This window comes from Canis lupus, chromosome 9 (genome assembly GCF_048164855.1).
Source record: "Canis lupus baileyi chromosome 9, mCanLup2.hap1, whole genome shotgun sequence".
Taxonomy (NCBI): Eukaryota; Metazoa; Chordata; class Mammalia; order Carnivora; family Canidae; genus Canis; species Canis lupus.
In genome coordinates this window covers 44728119-44741970 of record NC_132846.1, presented here as the reverse complement: position 1 = coordinate 44741970, position 13852 = coordinate 44728119, and the positions used below count along the sequence as shown (strand labels likewise).

Genomic DNA, 13852 nt, shown 5'->3' with positions numbered 1-13852 from the left:
CTCTGCCTCTCTCTCTCTCTGTGTCTCTCTGAATAAATAAAATCTTAAAAAAAACACACACACAACTGGATATTTTATATGTGGTGATAGGAGAACAAAGACATCCCTCTACTCCCTACTCTTCTCAAAGCTGCTGTTTGCCTGTCCCTCACACTTCATGTGCCTGCATTAAATGAATTAAATACATAACATTAAATATGTACTGTTGTGACTTCTATATCTGTCAAACAAAACCAGTGTCTGGTTAGGCTTGAGTTATGCTATTTACAGATCATTTGTCTGTGCAAATGTTTTCAGAACTGATGGAAAAGAAATTTTCAAATTAATTGAATAGGAAAATGTTCAAAATTTATGAAGAGAATGCCTTGCAATTAAGATTTTTACCTTGTACTGGCTTTTACTCCTAATTTCATCTTTAGTTTGAGGGGGTAACTTAATTGACAAATTCAACATAAGAGACCGTAAGTTCTGATAAGTCACAAAAGAATTAGATACTTGTCTAGATAAGCTATGAATGAATCAGACTTACCTTACTTAGTCCTAAGTATGTCACCATGGACATAACTGGTGCTGCCAGTGCAAAAACCAGTAAGTGTTTTCTGATTCTATTCCGTTCTAGGCCAGCATGCATTAAGAAGGAAACTAGTCCAAAAGCAGCTGGTGCCTGGAAAAGAAAAATTATTCCTGATTACTCTTAAAAGTATGGATCACTGCTGTATTATGAAGTACATGTCATTTGACTGAATTCTCATAAAAAAAAAACCAGGCATGGTACACCAAAATTGAGTTCTGCCTTTTAGGAATTAATGTTCTAAGCTAAGAAAATATCCTACACTTCTGTGTGTGTGTGTGTGTGTGTGTGTGTGTGTGTGTTTCTTAGTAGTAAAAGAGAAATAGTCAAGAAAAGATTATAAGAAAGCAAAAATATTTATGAACAAAAATTAAATACAGAAATATTTAAAATACAGAAATCTGTAGAGAATTTAAGAGTTTGTATATATGACCATAAAAAAGTCCCTTCAAGTGAAAGTTTAAGAAAATAGTAGCAAAAAATCCTAGCTATGAATAGAGCTAGTCAACTGTCTGAAATGAATGGCAATTAAGAAAACTAAAACATTTTCCCATTCCAAAAAAATGTTAATGACCAAAGAGAAATTTTAATTATGAATATATTCAATATCAAATCTTTCACTAAAGTTCTGCTTACCTTATGTAGCATTATTGCCACAAACACAATTAATTGGACGCTAGTCTGTGAAGTAGAGGCTGCTGCTCCTAAGGCAACACCGTCCGCTAAATTTGGAAAAAATAAAACATAAGACACTATGACAACAACAACTATAATAGTGTAGTTTTGTGTGTGGGCTTTAGAGTCAGGTAGAGCTGCATGTGACTGTGTTACGGTTCCTTAACCTTTTCTGAACCTTAGCCATCTTATCTCTAAAATGGACTCAAGGAAGTATATATATTCCTAGGATTTTCATGAAGGTTAAATGAGGTAACACATGTAAACAGCTTAGCACCTGGCCCCAAATATTCAGTATGTCAGCTCTTATAACAGAAATTGCAAAGACTGCAAAGTAAGCATCTCTGTATCTTGTAGGAAAAACATAAATATTGTACATAGATGGTTAATACTTAAGCAAGTATTGGCTGGCTAAATGAATTTTTGTCAGATAAGCATGTTATATTTGAAGGGTCCAGGTGACAGTGTGCCATCTTCCACGTGCCTTTGTCAGTCTCAGACTCCTACTACAGGGACTGGTCTTCAGTTGTGACTCTAAGGCATGCCCAGTCAGCGATGCCGTGCCTTCTGCATTCTACAGCCCACCTCCACCTCACTGGTATATACTGAGCAAAACAAGGCTATTCAGTACAAAAATGTCAAAGCTCTTTTCTAGATGAGGCTCTAGGGCAGAGGTCAGCATATTTTTTTCTTGAGGGCCAGACAGGAAATACTTCAGGTTTTGCAAATCATTTGCTCCCTTACAGTCACTGCATTCTGCCATTACCGTGCAAAGGCAGCCATAGATAATATGTAAACAAATGGGCATGATTGTGTTCCAAAAACTCTTTATTTACAGGTGATGGAATTTGAATTTCATATAATTTTCCTGTGCCACAAAATATTTTTCCTCTATTAAAAAAATAGAAAACCTGTTGTTAGCTTGCAAATCCCTGACACTGAGTACACCTCCTGGGCTTGTACTTGTGTTGGAGGACTTCACTGAGCAACCTTCAACCCGAGGGCCAGCCCAAGAGGACTTCACGGGGACGCTCCCTGGGATGTACACGCTAAGCCTCCCACACTGAGCCAGGAGAGAAGGGGGTCTCATGGCCTTCCAATCCTACCTGCAGCATGGACGACCAGACCCAGTGTGGTGGTGATTTTGGAATTGCTGGGCCTTGCTGTTTCTGGATCTGAAGTAAAAATAAGTAAGTCAGCTATGAAGCAATGTGAAATAGAAACTGTTAGAACACTGACCAGGAGGTGGAAGAGTTCTTTGAAAGCTGTTAGATTATATTTTCCTCAAGACTATTTTTTCTTTTTGGCTTCAAATACTTAGAAGTTTCCTCTGTCCTGAAAGGTGGGCAGGAACCCTTCATTTGCCCCAGCCTTCCCTGAACAGATAATATGTAACCCTTACCTGCCTCAAGGGCACCCCTTACCCCTCCAGCTCTCCCTAGAAAGTGTTCTGTGGCCCCTCAGTGCTTCTCTGCAGACCGATCTCACCACCACTGCCTACCTGCCCCTCTTCGCCAGCCTCCTGCAACTTTCTCTTTATTTCAACACCAAAATGTCTGTCATGTTTGCCCTTCTCTATTTTATTGCCACCATCCTAACCTAAAGTTGCATCAACCTGAGCCTGAATGAGCAACAGGCTCCCAGCTGGTCTTCTGCTCTCATTTCTCCCTAATCCTACTCATATATATATATCCTTGTTGGATTTATCTCTGAATCATCCCACTCTTCTGACATGCCACTTATCTACTGCTTTTCAGATTCAGCCCAAACTGCTCTATTAAGTGGGTTCTTAAGATCTTTATCAACTGGTATCATCTTATTTCTCACTATTCAGCCCAGTTAAACCACTTGTGTTTTTGGTTTTTTTTTTTTTTTTTTTTTTTTAAACACCTTCTAATGAAACATTCTCATTGTCCTTTCCCCAAATCTCTCATCCTTAATTCTTGGCATGAACTTAAACTTCTCAGCTCATCAATTTGAAACCTAGCCACTGTTCAAAGACTAATTCTAGGACCACTTCCCTCAAAAAAGAATTAAAGATTAATTCCAGCTCAAAAGGGCCCCCCTTGCTTAGAAACCAAGAGCTTTATGTGCAGACTCGACATGCTACTTCAAAGCTTTTCCTACATCACCACCTGAGATATATACAATTGTTTTCACTCAAATAGGTCTTATAGCTCCAGATTGACTGTAAACTACATAAAAGTGAATTTTCCATTTCTTTTCCACATGTCTTACAGAATGTAGCACAGTACTGGACACCCAATAGCTGCTTTAAAAATCCTTATTGGATAGGGGAAAAAACATTTCTCTGTATCATGAATATTTCTACTATAACAGAAAATTTACAAGCAAGTAGTAATGTCCAAACAATGTAAAATTAAAAGATGGGGACATCAAAATGCCAGAGGAAATGACAGATGGACATTAGTCAAATAAATTCCAAGGGATTTAATCTTCTGGGAAACCCAGCACACAGAAGGAATGGTTTACACTGGAAAAAACATATACAAATAACATGTTATCTTTGTACTAAAAGTAATCTCCTAAGACACTGCAAGGAACAGAAGCTAAAGCCCCTAATTGGTTGGAGACAATAAATATTTCAATGCCACCCCAAACTGTTAAGAATATCATATTATATTGTGTGACAAGCTTGTTCTGACTTTTTTTTTAATAGTCTTGTGGTCTAGCTTTAAATAGCTTCTTAAAAAAAAATTAGAGGTTTTAAAACCGAAACACAGTTTTTATAAATCTATAGGAAAAGGCTGTACTTCAGCATAAATTTAATAAATGAATTTTTACTGATATTTAATAATATATAAAACCCTGTAGATAATAGGTAAAACCAGATTATCAGATACATGAAAATGAGCAAAAATAGTGACTTCAGAGATAAAACAAGAGGAAGAATAAAGGAATACATGCTACTTTTAATTCTTTGTATAGGATTATAGGGCTCTAATGCACCTTTAAATGAATTTAAAAATTGAAACCGACAAGAATCAAAAAAATGTCATAGAGGTCACCGTGAGGAACTGTGTAATGCAGCTGGAATCAGATACTATCCCACCAGAGGGTGCTTCTCATTTGCTATTTGTTAAAAGCACACGAATAAAACCATTTACTCCTAAATCAATTTATCAATACATGTAAGGCTGCTAAAATAAAGGGTATAGGGAAAAATACTGAAAAGAAATAGTATATGCATGGAGATTAACAACAACAACAACAAATCCTTAGACTGAAAAGGTTAATTAAATTAAGTTCAATGAATTTTGAGGGAAAAAACCCCATTTACTTGGAAATCATTTCAAATCTTTCAAAAAATCTTTGAAATAATAATTTGAAAAAATCTTTCAAATCTTCAAAAAAGTTTCAAGAATGTTCAAAAAACATTCACTACTTTCTCAGAATTACCTAATATCTAACATTTGACCCCATTTGCTTCATTGTCTGCGCTCATACTTTCTCCACCCACTCACACAACACATACACACATACACACACACACACATATTTTTTTTCTGTACCATTTCAAACTAAGTTGCATGTATCACACCTCTTTACCCCCATATATTTAAAAATGTACTTCTTAAGAGAAAGGATACTTTCTTATATAATCACAGTACAGTTATTAACTTAGTAAATTTAATATTGATACTTTTCTTTCTAATCTCTCTTGCATATTCTAATTTTGTTAACTGCCTACGAAAGTCTTTCAGAGCATTTTTCCTCCCAGGAAGGATCCTGTCTGGGATCATATATGCACTTAGTTGTATCTCTTTAATCACCTTAAATCTGGAGCATTTTCTCTGTCTTTGACTTTTACGACATTGATTATCTTTGAAGAATAAATGTTCCTTTCTGAACCTTTCTTGTTTTTAAATAGAATGATCCCTTCCTTTTGGGTTTGTCTGATGTGGCCTTAGATCACACATTCTTAGATGGAATACTACACAGGTGCTGCTTCTCAAGGTATCATGACTAGAGGCACAGAATGTACACCTATCTGCCGTCTGCTAGTAGAGTGAATTTTGGATTATATCCTGGACATTGTGAATGTTATCTTGTGGATACTCTGGATTCTATTATAGGCCTCCAAAGAGTGTCGATCTTGTGTTTTGCTTTAAGTCACTTCGTTTGGCTTAAATTGCCACGTCTGTCTTTTGGGCAGCTGCTCAAATCCCAGTTCAGTTCTTTCATCTTTAGCAGAGTCTGCCCGTAAAAGAATTGTTCAGGGCTCAGCCAGACTTGGGTTGAATTTATACATAAAATCTGAGGCTGTTTCTCTGTCTCTCTCCTTTCTAAGGTTCTCCCCTCACTTTCTAGTGGCTGTAGTTACCCTGACCTCTGTCCTAGTTCCTTAGGCCAGAGAGACCTAGTTTTCGGAGTTTTAGCTACCCCACTGGGCTCTAATTGCTTAAAAGGAGTAAAAACAGAAACTCACTCTATTCCAAGGGATAACTCCCCTCCAGAATCTTCCTGCTTTAGGTTACTCTGGTGACTTTAGGTAGTAGTTTTTAAAAATTTGCCCAGAGTTTATAATTATCTGTGAGGAGGCTGGTCTGATAGGTACTTCTTTTCCCACTCCGAAAACAGACACCAATGACATCAACTTCAATCAAGTCAAGGTACTATTGTATTTCTTCATTTTGTTACTCCTTTTCCCTTGCAACTAATAAACAAATCAAAATTTACCCCCTAGATTTAACATTCGTTGATGATTCAGGCCTGAGTCAATTTTTACTATGAAGCTTGCAAAACTGATTTCCTGCCGGTGTCTTGCCACGCTTATAAGCTGGCGTTCAGCAATCCACAGTAAGCAAGTGTTCTCCTTCCTCCTCTCTCTCATATGGGTGTGCTCAGGGCTTCCCGTTTTTTCAATGGTTTATGCTTCGTTACTGTTCGTAATTAATTATTTTGGTGCTCAAACTGTCTTAGGTCTGGCCAGTAGGAACCCCTTCAAGTTTGTTCTGTACTCTGTAACAAGTTTTCATTTCCTTCCTTCCTTCCTAGGTTTTTTTTTTTTTTTTTTTTTTTTTTTTTTTTGAGCACTAGATGTTCCAAGCTCATTTTGTACTTACCCTGCCCCTGTCCTCGAATCAGCCATTTCTCTGAAGAGCCCTGGTATGCTCATTGCTAGTGGGGTGTCTTTACTTCTAGGCCCTCTCTGCAGACAGAGCTAGGACATACATACATGTATACATAAACACACACGTATATATGTACACATATACACACATATACACATATACATTTTAGAAATAATGAGTCCAATAGCTCCAATTTCAGTCCATCCCTATAGGGCTTCTTTCTTGCCTTCCCCCATTCCATATTTGTACATCCCCTCTTCCACAGTGAAAACTGGTTCCACCAACAGCAACACACTTACTCAGATGAGAGTAACACCTCCTCAATCCTAGAATACACCTAGAACAGTTTCAGAATTGTTTTCACCTGTGCCATCACAAAAAGCAAAAGCCTACTAAAAAGAGTTTGGTAATTGTTTTTGCTTCTCCAACTCCATTCAAAACTAAAAATACATAGTCAAATACTATATTCATAAGTCACCTGAATGAGTTTTTAAAAAAATCCCTTTCGGTGTGATTGTATTATTCATTTGAATTACAGTTCACCTGCTTCAGCTGGCTTCCCCTAACCTGTTGATTTCATTTTATTTTTTGAATATGGAAAATATCAGCAGGTTGCCAAAAGTCAAAACTTTATCCAAGATGCACACCCAGCAAAAAGCCATGCCCTCCTGAAACTCTTCTACCCTACTCTATCCTGGCCCCAACTCTTATAGGTAACTCTTGTCTAGTTGAGCTTTCATGTTCCCTTTTTGTAAAAATAAGCAGACATATGTGTTTTATTCCCCCTCTTTCTTACACAAAATGCAGTATATGATATATACTAATTTATATTTCAGTTTTCCCCACTTAAAAATATCCGCTAGAAATCTCTCCCTATCCAGAGATCTGACACCTCATTTCTTTTCCTAACAACCCAGAACTCCATTATATGCACACATCACATTTCATTCAACCAATTTCCATGACTGGGCATTTAAATGGTTTTACAGTGATAAATAATGCTGCACCGAATAATCTTGTGCGTGTGTATTTTCATATTGGAGCTGCATTATCAGAATAAATTCCTAGAAGTGGGATTTGGGGGTTAAAGGGAAAATACAAAGGTGGTTTTGTCTGATATGGCCAAATTCCCCTCTGCAGGGGCTATATAATTAATTTTGTATTCCCACAGCAATAGATGAGGGTGTGTTTCACTGTAACTTTGAAAACAAAGTGTATTGTCAAGCTTTTGAATTTTTGCTTAACAGGTGAGATATGGCATCTCAGCAGTTTTGATTTGCATTCTTAAGTGAAATTGAACATCTCTTCATATGTTTAAGGACCATTTTAATTATCTTTTTATTAACTATCTGTTCATGTTTTTTGCCTGCTTTTCCACAGATTGTTTTGTAGGCCATAGATTCTTAACCTGGGGTCTATGGAGGTGGAATATAGGAGGTACCTATGACCCTAACTTGGAAAAAAACCCACATTTTAATTTTTACTAACCTCTAAATGAAATCCATCATTTCCTTTGATTATGAATATAGATCATAAACTACAAACACTGGCACTACCTATACTTTACTGCTAGTAGGAATCAGATGATTTCATTTTATTTTACAGTTGTAGACATCTTTGTATCATTGCTCTCACTCATCACTACTTTAAGGGTATATAAACTGGCATCACATCACACTGCATGATTATGGTCTTTGTAGATGCTCATATGACAAAGCTGGGCAACTGTCAGGCAACTTTGTACCTACAGTCATTCAGCCACTAAATAGCAAAAGTCATGGAATCTCTCACTGGGGAACCAAGACATCTATGCAGTCTCTAGTAGTTCCTATCTGCAAAGTTCTCTGCCAGTGGTTTCTTTTTTTTTTTTTTTTTAAGATTTTATTTATTTATTCATGAGAGACAGAGAGAGAGAGGCAGAGACATAGGCAAAAGGAGAAGCAGGGTCCATGCAAGGAGCCCAATGTGGGACTCAATCCCGGGACTCCGAGATCATGCCCTGAGCCGAAGGCAGATGCTCAACCGCTGAGCCACCCAGGCATCCCTCTGCCAGTGTATTTGAAAAGAGGTATCTATAAACCCTATATCACCAAACCCTAGGAGTCTGATGCACCTCTTCCAAATTTATTCTATCATGGTGGCATTAAAGTGTATCATGGATCAGAATCTCTTTTTTATTTAATATAAACCATATCAAAGATGATGTTGACCTAGCCAAAGTTGAATTCATTGATCTTTTTTTAAAAATTTATTTAAATTCATTTAACATACTGTGTATTATTAGTTTCAGGGGTAGAATTTAGTGATTCATCAAATGCATATAACACCCAGTGTTCATGCCACCCAGTGCCCTCCTTAATGCCTATCATCCTGTTAATCCTTCCCCCCACCCTGTCCCCTCTAGTGACCCTTAGTTTGTTTCCTATGGTCAAAAGACTTATGGTTTGCCTCCCTCTTGGCTTTTTATGTTATTTTCCTACCCTTCCCCTATGTTCATCTGCTTTGTTTCTTTTTTTTTTTTTTTTTTTTTTTAAGATTTATTTATTCATTCAGAGAGAGCGAGAGAGAGGCCTGTGTCTCTGCCTCTCTGCCTGCCTCTCTCTCTCTCTCTCTCTCTCTCTCTCTCTCTCTGCCTCTGAATAAATTAAAAAAAAAGAAAAAATGAATTCATTGATCTTAAGACAAAAAAAGTTACTATATTTGGGGGCACCTGGCTGGCTCAGTTGGTAGAGCATGCAATTCTTAATCTTGGGGTCATGGGTGTGAGCCCCATGTTGGGGGTAGAGTTTACTCTTAATAAATAAATAAATAAATAAATAAATAAATAAATAAATAAATAATTTAAAAAAGGTTTTTAAGTTACTATGCCTGGAGTTAAATCTAAAGTCTTAGAGAACTGCAGTTGTAGTTGAGGAAGTATATCTTTCCTTGGAAAGCAAGCTATGAATGTGTTTAAGTATATTTTTAAGAAAATATCTTTGTGAATCAGGAATTTCTATACTTGTAGCCATTAAAACAAAAAAACCAATCAATTGGATGTTTAATTTGACACTGTTGCCTTGTTGAAGCCCATCCCACAATTTAATATTTTTCACTAAGCTAAACAATAAAAACTGTCATGCTGATGTCCTAAAAATAAAATTTAACTCCACCTTGCGTATGAGTTAAATATATTATCTAGTTAATTAAATCAATAAAGAAGATATACATTACTGTATCACAAATTGATTTCAATGTTTTGGAACTATATTACAATATAATTGGGTTTTCTCTGTAATCCTATGCGTTATGGTTTACATATAAAAATATGATTCCAATTAAAAGTCCACAGACTTCAGAATGCCCAGGGCTCCATGGCACAAAAAAGGTTAAGAATTTCTGCCCTAGACTACCAACCAAATGAGATAGCTCTAAGGTAAGTATGATAATAACCCAACAAGCACTCTCTTGTGCAACATGTCACAACTCACCAGCTCCCTCAACTAAATAAAATGTTCACTAGAACCCAAGAAAGGTTAAGAGTTTTTGGCATTAAATAAGGCCTTTGATGCCTACTGAATTATTCAATCAGCTGTTACTTTCTAAACTGTAAATTTACTGCATTACCCAGAAAGCCCTGGAGCCACTTACCATCAGTAGAATGCACATGGGAGCTGCCAATCTGGTCTACCAGCAACATGAAAACGAAGCCCAGCACAAGGGAAACGCCAATGTAGGCATGCAGCTGTGTGTGGTCATGGCTGTGCTCATGTTCATGGGCAACTGGTATTTCTGCTGCTTTGTCTGATGCAATCACATTCTGTGTTTCACTCACTTGGTGGTGTTTACCTAGAGCAGAAAGAACCATGAAGAGAAAATGTTTTCTTCCCTGAAACATTTTCATATAGAGGCTTCCATTCTTCTGTATTTCAAGCTCTACTTATATTACTGCAAAGACATCTACTTCCTATACTACAATCCAGCCAATCATAAACTTCTTTTGGCATGCAGATCTTTTTTTTTTTTTAATTTTTCTTATATATTTGACAGAGACAGGGCACAAAAAAGGGGAGCAGCAGAGGGAGCTGCAGAAGGAGAGGGGGAAGCAGGCTCCTCACTGAGCAGGGAGCCTGATGCAAGGCTAGATCCCAGGTCCTGGGATCATGACCTGAGCTGAAGGCAGACACTTAACCAACTGAGCCACCCAGGTACAGATCTTTTAACTGCCTACTGTTCTGAAAACCTCAAGTGAAAGCAAATCACCACGCAAGAAAGCAGTCATATTCCCAAGTGATATCATCCTCAGATCCTCCTTTCTGGCTGAGAAATTCATGCCAATATCATCAGAAATTATAGTGAGTTTTATTCTGATGAAGATAGGTGAGTGAAGAGCAGTAGTAATGAAAATATTTTAACCAAATTCATCTAGTTTTACATCTAGGTTGATATAGGAACTGCAAATAAACAAACTGAGTATAAAACTTTAAGCTTTAAAAAATATCAGTAGGGGGAGTCCCTGGGTGGCTCAGATGGTTAACCATCTGCCTTTGGCTAAGGTCACTGATCTCTGTCTGGGTCCTGTGATAGACCACCCTGCCCCCACCTCCTGGCTCAGCAAGGAGTCTTCCTTCTCCCTCTGCCTCTCCTTTCTGCTCCTGCACTCACTCTCTCTCTTAAATGAATAAAATCTTAAAAAAAAAAATCTATCTATCTATCTATCTATCTATCTATCTATCTATCTATCTATCTATCTATCAGGCAGGAGGCAATCACTAACTAGAAGCCAAAAGGGCAGAGCAGTTTAAGGGACACAGCCTTCTAAATTCAGTTCTAGAAATACAATTGCCAGGATACTCCAAATTACAGGCAATGATATTTGGCCAAATAATACTTTGTTTATATTCACATATAACACAAAGCATAAATGCTTTAGGCCAGAATCCTGATCTTTGCTGTGTTTAATGAAGAGTGGCTAACATACTAGACATTTCTTATTTATAATTAGATTAAACATTTTTATCTTTGATCAAAGAAATTACATAAGCTTGTTGTGCTATTTTAGACCCTGCCTTAATTCTTTAAAAGATATTTTTAAGGGACACAGAGCACATGCCATGTGAAAAAAATTTTAAAAATCTATATATTCTTCTAATTGCTGACAGATTTTTTTGGTTTGTTTTCTTTTTTTTTTTTTTGGTTTGTTTTCATAACCATTTTCTTTTTTAAACTTTTAAAAAATGTGATAAAATATACATAAAATCTACTTACCATCTTAACCATTTTTAAGTGTAGAGTTTGATAGCATTAAATACATTCATACTGTCCTGCAACCATCATCATCACCTATCTTCAGAACTTTTTCATCATCCCAAAAGAACCTGGAGAGTTTGTTTTTTAACCTGGAGAGTGATTTCATCTACTTGTTTTTGAATTAAATGTTAAATCTCTCTTTAAAAAAAACTTTATTGGGATCCCTGGGTGGCGCAGTGGTTTGGCGCCTGTCTTTGGCCCAGGGTGCGATCCTGGAGACCCGGGATCGAATCCCACGTCAGGCTCCCCGTGCATGGAGCCTGTTTCTCCCTCTGTCTATGTCTCTGCCTCTCTCTCTCTGTCTCTCTGTGTGTGACTATCATAAATAAATTAAAAAAAAAAAAACTTTATTGAAGTATAACATTCGATAAGACACAATGAATTTTCACAATGCAAAAATTCTAGTAACTATCACCAAGGAAAAGATACAGAATATTTTAAAATCCCAGAAAAGTTCTCTTATGTTCCTCTGAAGTCAATATATCACTCCTGGTCTCAAGCAAGGACTGGTGTGCTTTTTTGTCCCCAGAAAGTTTTTTTTTCCCCTAAGATTTCATATAAATAGAATCATACAATACATAACTTTCTTGTGTAAGGATTCTTTTGCTTATAGCCTGATGTTTCGATATTTATCTATGCTTTGCAGGTATCAGTTGTTTGTTCCTCTTTTTTGATGAATAATGTTCCACTGCATGGACATATCACAATTTGTTTACCTATTCACCTACTGATGGACATTTGGGTTATTTCCGATTTTGGTCTATTATAAATAAAGCTGCTGTGAGCATTCAGGTACAAGTCTTTCTGTGAATACATGTTTTCTTTTTCCTTGGGTACATATGTATGCCTATAATTGATGGATTGTGTGTAGGTTTAACTATAAAAAACTGTTTTCCACAGTGGTTATACCATATTACACATCCAACAACAGGGTATGAGAGTACTAGTTGCTCTATATCATTGTCAACATTTGATACTGCAAGGCTTTAAAACTTTAACCATTTTACACACATGATCACGTCATCTAATTTTACTTCTTTCCAATCTTTATGCCTTTCTTTCTTTTTCTGGCTAGGATCCCAAATACAATGTTAGCATCAGTGGTTGAGAGGAGATGGTCTTGCTTTGCTCTAACTGCTATAGATGTCTTAGCCATAGGGTTTCCATATACTCTTTCTCAGTAAGAAAGTTCTTTCCTAGTTTGCTGTAATTTTTGTTATAAGGTAGAGTTTAATTTTGTCAAATGCTTTTCTGTACCTGTTAAGGATGATCAAATGGTTTTTCTACTTTATTCCATTAATATAATAAACTGATTTTTGAATATTACTCCAACCCCTACTTTGTATTCCTGGGATAAACTCCAATTGATGAAGATGTGTTATTCTTTTTCTATATTGCTGGATTCAATTTGCTACATTTGATAAAAGACTGTTCAAGAGGGATATCTGCCTGTATGTAACCCTTTTCCTGTAACATCTCTAAGTCACACTGGTATCTTAAAATGAGATGGAGTATTTCTCCAAGAGATAGAAAAGACCTCCTACAGCCTAGACATTTCCATTTTATTTAAACAAAGTCTATGACTATCAACAGTTTTTCTGATGTTAATGTTAAATAATATTTCTAAGTTACTAAATGAGATTTATGACCTTTTTTGAAATTTTTAAGACCATGACCTAGAGTAAAAATAAATTTTATATATATGAAAAACTAAATACAAAGCTTCACAAAACAGTGAAGCTTATAATGATTACAATGCACTTTTCCATTTCTTTCTCTTTCCCTCTTTCTTTGTCTCTCCACCAGGCTCTTTTTAAATACTGGTCCCAAGTCCAACTCACTAAATTTATTTAAAGGCCCACTGAGTTGCTACCTTCGGTTTGAAAACACTACTGTAGGTGTAAAGATTCAGGGGGGAAATGGATGATTTTGGAATAAGGGGCATCTTCTGGAAACTAGAAGTCTGGTCTGAAGTGGTCAACTGAAGAGAGGTGAATGCTAGGTTGTAGGCACCCACTTGGTTTCATACACAAAATAAATCGTTAGCAGCAAGTATGTTACAAAGAACTGACTAAAAGCTCAGAGATGAAAAATAATTTTTAAAGATTTATTTATTTATTTTCAGATTTTGCTTTTATTTATTCATAAGAGACACACACAGAGTGAGAGAGAGAGAGAGAGAGACAGGCAGAGACACAGGCAGAGGGAGAAGCAGGCCCCA

The 13852-nt window shown here is 36.6% G+C and overlaps 1 protein-coding gene across 2 annotated transcripts in view; it reads right to left on the bottom strand.

The window, feature by feature from the left end:
- The window catches only part of SLC39A9 (solute carrier family 39 member 9), a 43798-nt gene that overhangs the window by 5174 nt on the left and 24772 nt on the right, over window positions 1-13852 (bottom strand). For both annotated transcript variants that reach the window (XM_072839068.1, XM_072839067.1), the window contains exons 3-6: window positions 9973-10170; window positions 2353-2421; window positions 1208-1293; window positions 530-664 (exon numbers count right to left, since the gene is read on the bottom strand). In XM_072839068.1, coding sequence (XP_072695169.1) covers window positions 530-664; window positions 1208-1293; window positions 2353-2421; window positions 9973-10170 — 488 coding nt within the window. The remainder of the gene's footprint in view (window positions 1-529; window positions 665-1207; window positions 1294-2352; window positions 2422-9972; window positions 10171-13852) is intronic.